This window comes from Hoplias malabaricus, chromosome 9 (genome assembly GCF_029633855.1).
Source record: "Hoplias malabaricus isolate fHopMal1 chromosome 9, fHopMal1.hap1, whole genome shotgun sequence".
In the NCBI taxonomy this organism is placed as follows: Eukaryota; Metazoa; Chordata; class Actinopteri; order Characiformes; family Erythrinidae; genus Hoplias; species Hoplias malabaricus.
Window position 1 is genome coordinate 234,458 of NC_089808.1, and position 15,211 is coordinate 249,668.

General features: G+C 41.0%; 1 protein-coding gene across 2 annotated transcripts in view; it reads right to left on the bottom strand.

Annotated features, from left to right (window-relative positions):
• The window catches only part of col4a6 (collagen, type IV, alpha 6), a 127,669-nt gene that overhangs the window by 62,773 nt on the left and 49,685 nt on the right, over window positions 1-15,211 (bottom strand). For both annotated transcript variants that reach the window (XM_066681240.1, XM_066681241.1), the window contains exon 4: window positions 9,654-9,734. In XM_066681240.1, the coding sequence (XP_066537337.1) occupies window positions 9,654-9,734 (81 nt within the window). The remainder of the gene's footprint in view (window positions 1-9,653; window positions 9,735-15,211) is intronic.

Below are 15,211 nucleotides of genomic sequence, written 5' to 3' on the forward strand. Positions count from 1 at the left end.
TGCAAATGTTCTCCTAAGCTCCCCACCACACATGAAAGATAATGCTGCTTTTCTTTAGCTTACTCTAACACAAACCATGCCGTCAACCTCCTGTCACCTCTGACCTGACTGGAAATGGATGTTATTTGTCCAAATGAGAACAAGATGGGTGTGTGTTTGTGTTGGGTTCTGTCTGAGTGGAGGGCACGCTCTTGAAGGAGTTGGTCATGGTCACTGCATGTCTTCTGGGTGTGCTATATATTTATTAGACACAGTTTTCAAGAAAATGAGGCAAGATTTAAGCCAACATGTGTAATATTTAACCCTATCTTACCTCATCATCAATACATTCAAAATCTCAATAAAATCTGCCTTAGGAGTAGATGAAATCTTACATATCTTCATCATAGCAAAATGTATAAGCATGTGGAACCGGAGCTTTTTCCAACATATCATTGTTGGACCAGGGTTGGGTTGGTTTCTCTCTCTCTCTCTAGTCTGGCAGACTTTCCCAGTATGGCTGACTGCACTTGTTGGGGTCCACTCACTTTACATCGACTCATGCTGGCTGCTGTTGGTTTTGAAGGCTGTAATTCTATTGGTGAAGCTCAAAGTGGCTTTACGGTTTTGTGAACACTGACCATAGATTTTGCAGTCCAGGATTACTCATTTCAAAAGGTTACAACGCTGGCCAAGATGGCACCTAAACTATCTCTCCTTTTTTTTGTCTGGGATGGATGCTGACCCCATAGCACATATTCATAGCTGAAGATGGCAAACTTGACAGAGGACTTCAGGAGGCTCTGACTCTGCTCGTAAACTACTGTGTGTGCAAAGTTTAGGTATTACAAGATTAGGAGAGATGTGAGGTAAATGCCCAGAAGAAATACTAAAGAAAAATGAAGTGTAAATATTTTTTACCTAATGTGAACCGGGCTTTATTCCAGCCACCAAAAGGGAAATAAAAGCATTGTAGAATTTTGAAAATATTTTTTAAATGTTACACTTCTAGTAATCTGAATATGTTACAACTTATAAAACTTCAAAAACATAAATTATGATGATATGTATCAGTGTGTTGTTAAAATATCTTCATGTACTTGTTCAATGTGCCAATTTCAGTGTCTTGGCCTATACTCTGTTTCTGAAAAAGTTGGGATATTTTTTGTAAAATCCAATAAAACTAAAAACTGGGTCAAGACTTTTGAACATTTATGTGACTGGCAGAAGTACAAAGGAAAGATTGCCAGTGTGTTCACAGTCCAATCTGGTTGCATTTTGCAAATATTATCCAATTTTGAATGTGAAGTATGTAACACACAAAACTGTAAGTCACAGAGCCTCTGGTGAGGTATCTTGCTACTGGCCCAGCTGACCCAGTCCAGGTTTTCCCAATATTCCAAATGAGAATGGGATTACAGAAAAAAAAATCAATTTGACCCAGGGTGAGATTGGAGTAGGCGTAGAACAAGCCAGAATGAGTTAGGATGGTGCGCCCCATCTGTAGTACAATGTAGGGTTACCTGTTTTAAAATCTAGAATGAAGTCTACTACCAAGTCTGATTCTTGGTTCATGCTCTTTATGAAGGCTTGTCAATCCTGCAAACCTCTATGTCTGTGGAATGGCAAAACCCCATCCTTCCATGTTGCTCTGGAAGGGGAATATTAGAGCATATCTTAAGCTTTTGATGAAGGCTGCTATTGCTGGTGGCAATAAACCGGGTGTTTAAAGCCATTGTGGAGTTGAAGCCTCAGGCATCAACAATGGCTGCAAGCACCATCAGGCAGGCAAGCAATACCCTCATTTTCAGCAAGGCTGAAAAAAAACATACACCACAGCCTAGATCAATGACATGCATCATGGCAGCTCAGAGTAGGTCTGGGCAAGCAGGTGAGGTTTCTGGGTCTTACTGACTGACTGATTGATTTACTTGGCTGACAGACTGACTGATTGAATCCTAATGTTGTAGTTCAGCCACATTTCACACAACACTTTTCCACCAATGAGGGAATTGTAAATGATGGGGTCGAATAAACAATAAAACAGGAACATGCTTTGTTTGTGTGTGTTTCTGGGGCTGTGTTTGGCCCTGTTATATAACGTCGTTGTTCACAAGCTCAGCATGAACTCTGCCACATTAACACTCACATCATATCTCACAGAGAAAGGACAACTGCTGAATTTGTTTTATTGTATGGAGTGTGTGTCTTTGTGTAAAATATTATAAAGGGAATTGTAGGGGAGACACAGCTTAAAATTCATGTGCTTTAATCTAACCAGTTACATTAAACAAATAAGTAATTGTAATTCTTAAAATCAACAAAATATTATTAGTCTTATTTGTTCTTTGGTGGTTGATCATCTAGTATTTATTTTCAAATAAAACTAAAAAAAAAAAAAAAAAAACGGATTCCTGGGTTATGTATTATGAACAAATGTTTGCGCTCCTTTTTTAATTTCTGCATTTATTAGTCCTGCCCTCCATATCTTATGTACAACACAATCACATAATAAAAACCACATGTAAACAAAGACATTGATATGAAGCTCCAAAGCTTCTCCAGACCTTCCAATGCAAGGGTATGTATTTTGGAATGTCAGTAATAACTCTGTGACAATGGCTATAATGGCGGTCTGGCTAAACTAGGCTTGCCTAGTTTTCTTTTTTCTTGTTTCTTTAGTCATAGCTTTCACAGCACTGACTTTGGCATGATCGTCTTCTCAAATTCCACCAAGTCATGGAGTACTGACAGTGCTCTGGAAAGAGTGCGTGGACAAGGCATATGAAAGGTTGCACACTAAGTACCATGTCAGAGACAGGGTTGAAATGGTGGGTTATCTAGGCTTTGAAGGGCAATTGAGCCCTTGAAACTAAGAACTGCACTGTTCACTTGTCCAGCCTTAACAGTGGAGATAAACACTTTTTTTTCAACATGAGCATAGGTTTAAGTGGGAAAATGCAGCCTAATAAACAGAAAAAAATCTGAGTTATTTTAAATAGACAGGATCAAATATTTGATTCTTTGTTGCGCGGGCTCAGTTACCCTGTTACCGCAAGGTGGTTCTAGTTTAAGAGGGTATACCCGTGGTCTCATGCAACTGGGATGAAGGCTGGGGACTGAGCACCCCCGGCTGAGTCCCCTGGGCAAGACTGTTTGATGTTGAAAAAGTAAAAACACCCATAGGCCCCAGGAACATCACTAATGACATGCTTCAGCATTCAATAATTATTACTGAATGCTGGAGCATATAATATTATGGATTTCTGCCCACCCTTATGCAGAGCTTACAGAAGGTAGAAAAGCAAGCTGGCAAAGCTGTGGTCAGGCTTTAGGTTTTTTTTTGTGGTTAGAGAAAACAATCACTGGTTTGTGATTCAGTGGGTGATAAAAGAGTGAGCAATGAATCACTGACACTGATATTTTTACCTAGCTAAAAAAAAACAGACTTCCTTTAATATCTCTTTCTGTACCTTGATTCCATGTATTTTCTGTTAATCAGGACCAGCTGGTCCACAGAGGGTGCTAGGGTGCTGCCCTTCGAGGTAAAATAATTAACTATTTATTTGAGACATGAATATGTTACAAGTGTGCAAACAAGGCAAAATTCAAAGTGCCAATGCAGGAGCACAGCCAATCAAAAACCATTGCTGAGGGAAAATATGCAGCAAATAAATAGTAGAAGCATAAATGTAGCCAATTACCAAGCGCTAATCAGACCTCTCTGAGACTTCACTGTGGAGTAATGCTCTAAGGGTTATTGGCAATCAATCAGCTACAGCTTCCACATTCAAAAATATCTCTCAATTCTCCAAAAACTATTTGACTGGAGAACTTTGGGGAAGAATATACAGGTTAAAGAACTCACACACTCTCTCTCTTACACACACACACACACACACACATTATTAGTGCCTCTGCTAATATATATTTAACTTTGCTGAGTGGGTTTTTGTTGTTTTTTGTTTTTAGTTTTGTTTTGATTTTAAACACCAGCAGCTCCACCTAGAATATTTTCACTAGGCGCCACTGCTGCTGATCTCTCATCAACTGTCTAGTCTGATTAATTTAAGTATCATTAAAGCAAAGCAATTACAGAAAAATGGAGTGTCACATTGTGTGGGGGTGATGTAACATGTCTATAACTGTAGCCAGCAGAATTTTTACTATGCATTCACTTTTATTTTGTATTATTTTTTATGTTTATATCTTAAAATCCAAAAAAAATAAAAAATTAAAAATCATCATTTGTGTGATGTTAATAAAAACCAAGATGCAGTTTAAGTGGTTGGAGAAACGTTTAAGTGATATATTTTTAAGAAAGATTTTTGGGTGACTATTGATTTCTAGTATTTCTTACCATTTTGCCCTCATACTTCCAGTGCTAAACTCAAACAGGACAATTTGGCTGCCAAATATATCTTGTCTGATTGACTCAGGTGAAAAATAATGAGTACAATCAGAGGAATAGTCCATGTTTGTGCAGATTTACATGTGTCTGTTTGTGCTGAAGCTCTACTTAAAATCTCCGTCAAAGGTGATCTGATGTTAAACAACAATTAGAAGAGGTGTCTGCCACAGCCTGTACTTACCCTACACACTGTAACACACACGCACACTCACACACTGTAACTTTACACTGCCCATTCTACCTTCAAAATCACTATATGTTACACCTCCAAACAGCACAGGTTAAAAAGCTCTCACACAAAGTGATATAAAGATTGAAAATAGTTAGTTTTAGGACTTTCTTATTATAAATTCACATCACATAGTTTACTGCAGAGAACAGCTACCTTATTCCTGAGAATAAAATATTCAGCATCAAGATTAGACTGATTAAGTATTTTACATTGCTGAAACTGATAGGAGATTTTGCAGAAAGCAAAGAAAACAACACTTCTGGTTAAGAACAAAAACAGATAGTTTCTTTAGAGAACTATTTTTACAGTTTTAAAAAAACTCCATATAATGCAAACCTATGCTATTAATTAGATATTTGGAAAGACTTGTCAGCCATTCTAACTTATGTTACATGCCCTAATGACATATTTGTAGTCAATGCTGACCCGCTCTTAAGAGCTGTCTTCTTAACATTTTGAATAGTCCCACCCATTCGTGCAAAATCCACTTTCCCCCTACAGTTCATACAAACCTTGTTCTGATTATTGCCAGTTTTCTGTAACAAAATCACAGCACACCCTGTGAGAGCACCGGTAGTAGAGTATTTTATTTAATAACTTGCCTGATGTTTATGACTAAATATCTCACTTGCTTAAAATGTTAATGAATAATAATATTATGAATAAATTAATATATAGTTATAATAATTTATTTAATAATATTGATGATTAAGAACGGAACGGTGGTGCAGCAGGTAGGTGTCGCAGTCACACAGCTCCAGGGGCCTGGAGGTTGTGGGTTCAATTCCTGCTCCGGGTGACTGTCTGTGAGGAGTGTGGTGTGTTCTCCCTGTGTCTGCGTGGGTTTCCTCCGGGTGACTGTCTGTGAGGAGTGTGGTGTGTTCTCCCTGTGTCTGCGTGGGTTTCCTTGGGGTGACTGTCTGTGAGGAGTGTGGTGTGTTCTCCCTGTGTCTGTGAGGGTTTCCTCCGGGTGACTGTCTGTGAGGAGTGTGGTGTGTTCTCCCTGTGTCTGCATGGGTTTCCTCCAGGTGACTGTCTGTGAGGAGTGTGGTGTGTTCTCTCTGTGTCTGCATGGGTTTCCTCCGGGTGACTGTCTGTGAGGAGTGTGGTGTGTTCTCTCTGTGTCTGCGTGGGTTTCTTCCGGGTGACTGTCTGTGAGGAGTGTGGTGTGTTCTCCCTGTGTCTGTGAGAGTTTCCTCCGGGTGACTGTCTGTGAGGAGTGTGGTGTGTTCTCCCTGTGTCTGCATGGGTTTCCTCCAGGTGACTGTCTGTGAGGAGTGTGGTGTGTTCTCTCTGTGTCTGCGTGGGTTTCCTCCGGGTGACTGTCTGTGAGGAGTGTGGTGTGTTCTCTCTGTGTCTGCGTGGATTTCTTCCGGGTGACTGTCTGTGAGGAGTGTGGTGTGTTCTCCCTGTGTCTGCGTGGGTTTCCTCCGGGTGACTGTCTGTGAGGAGTGTGGTGTGTTCTCTGTGTCCGCGTGGGTTTCCTCCGGGTGACTGTCTGTGAGGAGTGTGGTATGTTCTCCCTGTGTCAGCGTGGGTTTCCTCCGGGTGACTGTCTGTGAGGAGTGTGGTGTGTTCTCCCTGTGTCTGCGTGGGTTTCCTCCGGGTGACTGTCTGTGAGGAGTGTGGTGTGTTCTCCCTGTGTCTGCGTGGGTTTCCTCCGGGTGACTGTCTGTGAGGAGTGTGGTGTGTTCTCCTTGTGTCTACGTGGGTTTCCTCCGGGTGACTGTCTGTGAGGAGTGTGGTGTGTTCTCCCTGTGTCTGTGTGGGTTTCCTCCCGGTGACTGTCTGTGAGGAGTGTGGTGTGTTCTCCCTGTGTCTACGTGGGTTTCCTCCGGGTGACTGTCTGTGAGGAGTGTGGTGTGTTCTCCCTGTGTCTGCGTGGGTTTCCTTGGGGTGACTGTCTGTGAGGAGTGTGGTGTGTTCTCCCTGTGTCTGTGAGGGTTTCCTCCGGGTGACTGTCTGTGAGGAGTGTGGTGTGTTCTCCCTGTGTCTGCATGGGTTTCCTCCAGGTGACTGTCTGTGAGGAGTGTGGTGTGTTCTCTCTGTGTCTGCATGGGTTTCCTCCGGGTGACTGTCTGTGAGGAGTGTGGTGTGTTCTCTCTGTGTCTGCGTGGGTTTCTTCCGGGTGACTGTCTGTGAGGAGTGTGGTGTGTTCTCCCTGTGTCTGTGAGAGTTTCCTCCGGGTGACTGTCTGTGAGGAGTGTGGTGTGTTCTCCCTGTGTCTGCATGGGTTTCCTCCAGGTGACTGTCTGTGAGGAGTGTGGTGTGTTCTCTCTGTGTCTGCGTGGGTTTCCTCCGGGTGACTGTCTGTGAGGAGTGTGGTGTGTTCTCTCTGTGTCTGCGTGGATTTCTTCCGGGTGACTGTCTGTGAGGAGTGTGGTGTGTTCTCCCTGTGTCTGCGTGGGTTTCCTCCGGGTGACTGTCTGTGAGGAGTGTGGTGTGTTCTCTGTGTCCGCGTGGGTTTCCTCCGGGTGACTGTCTGTGAGGAGTGTGGTATGTTCTCCCTGTGTCAGCGTGGGTTTCCTCCGGGTGACTGTCTGTGAGGAGTGTGGTGTGTTCTCCCTGTGTCTGCGTGGGTTTCCTCCGGGTGACTGTCTGTGAGGAGTGTGGTGTGTTCTCCCTGTGTCTGCGTGGGTTTCCTCCGGGTGACTGTCTGTGAGGAGTGTGGTGTGTTCTCCTTGTGTCTACGTGGGTTTCCTCCGGGTGACTGTCTGTGAGGAGTGTGGTGTGTTCTCCCTGTGTCTGTGTGGGTTTCCTCCCGGTGACTGTCTGTGAGGAGTGTGGTGTGTTCTCCCTGTGTCTACGTGGGTTTCCTCCGGGTGACTGTCTGTGAGGAGTGTGGTGTGTTCTCCCTGTGTCTACGTGGGTTTCCTCCGGGTGACTGTCTGTGAGGAGTGTGGTGTGTTCTCCCTGTGTCTGTGTGGGTTTCCTCTGGCTGACTGTCTGTGAGGAGTGTGGTGTGTTCTCCCTGTGTCTGCATGGGTTTCCTCCAGGTGCTCCGGTTTCCTCCCACGGTCCAAAAGCACATGTTGGTAGGTGGATTGGCGACTCAAAAGTGTACATAGGTAGTGAGTGTGTGTGTTGCCCTGTGAAGGACTGGCGCCCCCTCCAGGGTGTATTCCCGCCTTGCGCCAAATGATTCCAGGTAGGCTCTGCACCCACCGTGACCCTATACTGGATAAGGGTTACAGATAATGAATGGATGAATGAAAATTGATGATTATGATTATAATTTTTTTATTTAATTATAAAACAGATTTTTTTGACTCTTTATAGAGAGTATGGATAACAGGACAGAGCTGGAGTATGGAGAACTGGACAGACGGATAGACAAACCGATACAGCTGTGTTTTATCATCATCTAGAGCACAAAGATATGAAGAAAAGATAAGATATATATGAACCAACTGTTTGTCAATCTTTTCAGCTTGGAGGCAATGCCAACCTTGTCAACAGATATGTAAAGCTTGTCTCAGCATGACTGCACATTTAGAATACATTCTTTGTTTGTTTTTAAAATCTGCACAAATCTGGATATCTACCACAGAGTAACTACTCTCACTCTCTCTCTCTCTCTCTCTCTCTCTCTCTCTCTCTGTGTGTGTGTGTATGTGTGTATGAATTGCATAGCTTTACAATAGCAAGAAAATAATGGTCCTATAATACATATAAAACTATTCACTACATTTAATAATAGGCATTTTTTTCTCTAGGAAACATCTTCTTTCAAAATATCGTAATGGTTTTTATTTAAATATGGACATTTGAACTTTGTAAAAACAATGGCACATTGTTTACTAAGATAAGAGAGAGAATGAGAGAGAAGTGTAAACTGAATGTTATTTATAGAAATATGAGTTTTAAAAAGTGTAATATGTTTCAGTGAAGGAACTCTCTTTTCTTTCCCCTTAAAAAAACATTTCTATTCAGTCTCCTTTAGAGTAGCTCTTTTGAAAAGTGCAGAATCATTTGCAAGGTATAGAGAACCTCCACATAACTCAAAGTAACAAATGTTTTAAATATTTAGAAAAACTTTATATTTTGTAAAAGGGCCATGAAATTTATTTAAGGTTCCACATTTTCACAAAATCTTTTTTTACTCCAAACATGGTTTTTCAGAGAACCACAAGTGGCAGACTGTGATAATGTAAAGAATATACCCCGATCAACCATAAAATTATGAACACTTCCTGGTTTCTATACTCCTCTCCATTATCTGAATTCCTCAGACCATACAGGAACATGATAGAACTCTGATGTTTTGTTGCTCTGTATATTTTTACTATGCTCTTCTAATGGTCAGGATGGCCACAGGACCTCCACAGAGCAGGTGTGACGTGGTGGTGGATCATTCTCAGCGCTGCAGTGACACTGACGTGGTGGTGGTGTGTTAGTGTGTGTTGCGCTGGTGAAAGTGGATCCGGCACAACAGTGCTGCCAGAGCCTTTAAACACTTTGTCCATTCCTGTCCACTCCTGGTCCACTGTGTAGATGTAAAGTCAGAGATCACTAGCTGATCTGTTACTGCACAGTTTATGTCGGTCATCCTCAAGTCCTTCATCAGTAACACAGGACACAATTCACTGTTGCCTGTAAATATTTGTTTGTTGGACTATTCTCAGTCCAGCAGTGACACTGAGGGGTTTAAAAGCTCCAGCAGCACTGCGGTGTCTGATCCACTCTACATCAGCACAACACACACTAACACACCACCACCACATCAGTGTCACTGCAGCGCTGAGAATGATCCCCCACCACAATACACCTGCTCTGTGGGGGTCCTGAGCGCTGAAGAACAGGGCGAAAGGGGGGGAATGAAGTATGCAGAGCTGCAGATGAACTACACTCTGTAACTGCAGAACTACAAGTTGCTCCTGTGGACAGTGGAACTGAGAGAAGGGGCAGTGAGTGTAGAAAAAGAAAGCGGTCAACATTTTATGGTTGATGGGTATGGTATGTCAGTTTGTGTGTTTGTATGTCTAATAGTGTGTGTGTGTGTGTGTGTGTGTGTGTACATTTTCTACTCACTCTGCTGCCTTTATCACGGAAACACTGACATCTCCCCCCACTACAGTCACGTCCTGCACATGGCTCAAACGTCTTTGTTCCCTGAAAAGAGAAAGAGAGAACAAGAGGATGATAAATATGTGACCTGCAGTCTCTTTGGTAAGCGTGAAATTGTGTGAATAGGATAAGTATATAGCAAAAGTACACTACACTTGATGCTTCTGCAATGTCTACAGAACAATGCCAAACATACCAACAATAAACCATGGTACATAAGTTATTGTTAAAATACATGCTTTTAGAGTGTGTCCTGACTTTTTTACTTTGCACTGAGCTAATAATATGTGGCTAATCTGTCACTGCTAAGTAACATGTCATTTTATGGAGATTATAAACTTTCTATGGAGATTACACCTGTTGCACCACTGAACATTCCTGTCCACAGTGGGAGCAGCATTAAGTAGCTGATAACGGTAGTTAACATTGGTGACTACAAACTAATAAACAAACAAAATATATATTTTTGTTAGTGTGCATTTGTTAGTGAAAACAAAAAATGTCTTTCTAAATACAAGACAAATGCATATTTGTCAACAATGACAGCTGTGTTTCATTTATTGTTACAAGTCCTATGACATAATTGATCTATGTGTCTGATTTCCTGCGAAAGCCCTGTAGGAGATGAGCTGGCAAGACATTTCACCCATGATTCTGCTGAATTGCCTGTGGTGTAGGTTACTTGCCAAAACTTAATTTAAATTTAAAAAGTTTAAATAAAATCTAAAACATAAATTGGAGAACGACTAAATGTATTGAATGCAGAGGTGGCAAGTCAGTAAAAGTGGTGAAAAGAGGTGAAAAGAGGTGAAAAGTAAGAGTAAAAAACCCTCCAGGATTTAAACCCAAATGCTTGGCTTCTCTAACCACCCCAAACCAGCCTCAGAAGAGCCAGGTCAATTAAAACTAAATTCTGGGTAAAAACATGTATATTCTTGGCCTGAATTTGCCAACTCTGGTCAAATACTGGTCCTTTAACTGAAGATTTATTCATATAGAAGAATGTTTCAACCTGCTGCAGACCTGGAGTTTGGCTGCTGCAAAGAGAATTATAGGCCGTTGAGAGGTGATTCTGAACCAGCAGATTTACTTTGAGATGCTTGGTAATCTTAAACAGAACAGAGGTCCTGCCTAGGCCACAGGGTCAGAGGCTACCAGAGAGCATTTCAATGTGATTAGAGGATAAAAGGGAATTTTTGGTAGGGGCCTGGGAAGGGGAGGGGGGAGGGAATCTGCAGAAAACACCCCATGAACTGGTAAGAAGATAATTAAAACCTGGATTCCTCCCATACTAAAAAAGCTATGTGTTGTGGTGTGTGTAAGTGTGTGTATGCTTGACCTGACCACGATAAATGTTGCACAACAGCATTTATAAAATCATATGATTACATATGCCTCTAAATTCTCAAGACTTGGGAGTGAGAATGGAATGTGGAAATGAGCTTAAATACAGATAAAGATATACAGATTAGAAAAATAAAATGAAAGAAGAAACGAGTATAATACAGGGTAGAAGTCAAGGGGTTGCACCGTCCTATTCATGCCTCTGATCTGCTGTTTAGTGTTAATCGTTCTGGCAGAAGCAGGCCAAGAGAAGAGAGAGAGAGAGAGAGAGAGAGAGAGAGAGAGAGAGAGAGAGAGAGAGAGAGAGAGGAGAGAGGAGAGAGAGAGAGAGAGAGAGAGAGAGAGAGAGTGGGTGAAAAAATGAGAGGTGAAAAGAGAAAAATAGTAAAGAAAAAGTGTGAGAGATTAAAAAAACTAGTTACTGACAAACAGAGAAAAAGAGAGAATGGGTATATATATATATATATATATATATATATATATATATATATAGAGAGAGAGAGAGAGAGAGAGAGAGAGAGAGAGAAGAGAGAGAGAGAGAGAGAGAGAGAGAGTGAGAGAGAGAGAAGAGAGAGAGAGAGAGAGAGCGAGAGAGAGAGTGAGGAAATATATAGAGGAAAAAAGTGAGAGACAAAATATAGTGTGAGAGAGTGTAAAAGGAACAAGGGGAAAGGGGAAGTAGGAAAGAGGTTCTGATCCTAATCAAAGGAATGGAAAACTATGAAAAAGCAATAGTAATCATATCGCAGTCATCAGGGAAGTGCTGATAATATTTAGTGGATGAGGAGAAAATGAAAATGTTTAACCACATGGAATGAAGAGTTAACCTGCTTTTAAATGTTTATCTCTGGGCTACAATAAGCTCCTCACTATCATAATTACATCTCAGTTTCACAGAGCTCCATGATTCTGACAAACACCAGATGGTAGTATGTTAAAACATGATGTGGTTAAAAACAGGTCAGTATTGTATTGAACAAAATTAACCATAAGAACCCAATATGTCCTGTACCAGGCCAAAAAACTGAAAGGCACTTCTTTAAATCTGTGGCAACAGTGAAACATTTTGTTTTACTTTCTGGGGGCCAATGTGTTTTCTATGACTTTATGAAATATGCCAAAAACTTCTGGTGGGATGCCAAATATATGCGTGTCATAAAAACTGAACAAATTTCTCAGATTTGTATATGAAAGTCTTTAAACATTAAACAAATAAAACAAAGGCACCATGTGTGAAAGCATTCATTCATAAGAAGACTTTTAGAAACACATCTACAACTGCTCAATGCATAAAAAAGTACTTTGCTGTTGGTTTAAGACTCATTTGCATATTGAAACAGCCAAAACTGTGCTAATAATTAACACACAATGCACTGTGCAGAACTCGACGTTTTATAATAGTTACAAGTTAATAAAGAATTTGAATTAATAATGGAATTATAACCCTAGAGATCGACTGTCGACAAACACCAGGACAGCAGCCTCGGGTCAAAGCTGTGAATGGCACAGAAGTTTTGCAGAAAATGTCAGAGAACAAAAGCTCTAGAATCCCCTCCGTCCTGTATCCCCACAACTGGAGGAAGGGAGGGAAGTGTTAAAGAAGAAAGGGATAATTCCCCTCTCCCTCAGTTTTACCTGACCAATCCCATCCCCGCAGGGCTCCTTTTGTCACTTTCTTCTTGTCACAGATTAACCCATTTAATGGAGGGCTGAAATGGTATATGTGCACAAGCGTTCCCCCATGCAAGTCAGAGAAAGCAGCCAACAGTGAACAACAGCAAGCTCCTCAATCATAACGCCACACCTTGACATTCCTCTGCTGTTCTTCAGTGACAATGAAAGGAGCCTTTGGGAATGGGACAAAACTTGGAATTTAAGAAGAAATCTCTTTATACACGCACACACACACACACATACACACACACACACACACACGCACGCACCACTGGAGCAGATACATTTACACATGTTACAAAAACAGCACCAGAGGCTTTTCTCCATGTCAACGTTCTTCAAAGTGAATGTGACCTCAAACACCTCCAGCCTAGAAACCTGTGTGTGCATGTTGCTCTGTAAGAGTATGTGATTGTGTGTGTGTGTGTATGCGCACATTTCCTTTTCATTTGTAGCTTGCTGTAAGACCCTTCATCTTTACACTAATAACATACAAATAAATCCCACCTTTTTACCTCTCTTCAACTACAGATTCCAACTAAACCATCATTAAGCATTTATTATCAGTTCACTAAAGTACACTTCAGTGACAAAAATTCTACATATTTAGCCAACTCTGCAAGGCTGACTGAAGCTTGCTTCTGTTTTGTATCCAAACAAATGAAGGCACATGTCATACATGTATGAAATGTTAGTGTCACAATGATAAGCTTATAAACATCAGTTTATCACAATGGGTTAATATTTTTAAAACTGTACATTTTCTTTTGCAGTCTGTATTTTAATATGATGTTTTGATTCACTAGTTCACCAGTGGATGTTCGCCTATTTATTCAGAATTTACACCATGACTTAATACTATATTGGGCTATGGACAGATGTTTGAAACAACAGACATGTAGGTCATATATTTTTACTTCATGGTCTGTGCTTTTACAGTAAATATTTCAGTAGATATTTAGAGATGCTGCAATATAATAAGGAATTAGAATGACAGTAATCTGATGACCTGGCTGTTAAAAGCTAAAGGTTATTTGTGCCCCTAGCTCAGCAGATGCCCAGTGAGTTGATGAAGATGACTGCACATTTTCACGAAAGGTGACTTCGGCACCCTACTCATACACACACAGGCTGACCTCCTGCTTCCCCAGGTGCTTGGGGGATTATTTTTCTTCTTAAGTGTCTGGTCATCTCCTTCCTTTAACACTTCACATCCATCAGTGCCATCCATCTCTACAAGCAGCCGATTGTAAAAAAAAAAGTTTGAAAGATAGAGGGAATATGTGAAAGTGGGAGTGTTTATACAGAGCTCTTTTTACAACACAGTCCAGCAACCAAGAGCATGAATGGAGCAAACATGATCAGACACACAAATCCCCGGCAGTAGCTCAGAGTCTGTCTAAATGGCACAAAGCATATACGATGAGGCCACCTGCCTGTCTTAGCTTTTGTATGTACAACACAACAATAAGAGAGTACTCCATATACTGAAAGAATTTTACAAACATTAAAACACCAGCAGTGTATTAGCATAGCTTCTTTTCTTTTCGCCTGCTAAATGGCATAAATGTAAATCTAACATCAAGATGCAATGAACTGCAATGAATATGAAAACACAATAAATTTCCAGCAAACAACAATTTTATAAATGTAACTCACAAGTATTAGACACGGCTTCATTCAGTTGCAAACAAAAAAGACAAGTTGGTTCACACTCTCTGGTTTTAGTTGTATTCTTGGTCCAGGACAGTTGTCCTGTACAGTTTACACACAGCGGTGTTCCGAGCTCCGTCAGACCTACTGGTGTATTCCGTGATTTTCTCTTTCTGTTTTTTGTCATGTCCAAGATGCAACCAAGTGAAAACCTGATAAATGTCTGTTTGCGTCTCACTCTTGGCACATTCCATTATCAAGGAATATGACTGGCTGTTCAAGAGCCAGGATGGGAGCATGTTTGGAGTTTGTTCATAAAGCCAAACATTGTGTATTTGTTGTGTGCTTTCCTGGTGATTTAAACTAAATGCATTGTTTTTTCTGGATATTTCCTTTCCTTAAGAGAGTGGAATATAATTTACTGTACATAACAACCTCTGAAACACCTCCTGAAAACATGAAATGAATAACTTGTACTTAATGACCAGATAAGTGCTATACATGAAGGAAAGGTAACCTCTATTTTTTATTCAAATGTTGAAATACATATTTATAAAAGATTGTGTGTATATTTTAATATCCTCATTTTAATATAATTGTGTTTACCATTACCAGGTAGTCAACACACTCTGAAACCAGTACAGCAAAAAATATGGCATTTTATATATTATAAATGAATTATGAACATTTTTGTTAGTTAAGACTCTGAAGAGTTTGATGTTTTCTCCCTGTGTCTGCGTGGGTTTCCTCCGGGTGACTGTCTGTGTGGAGTGTGGTGTGTTCTGCTTGTGTCTGCATTGGTTTCCTCCGGGTGACTGTCTGTGAGGAGTGTGGTGTGTTCTCCTTGTGTC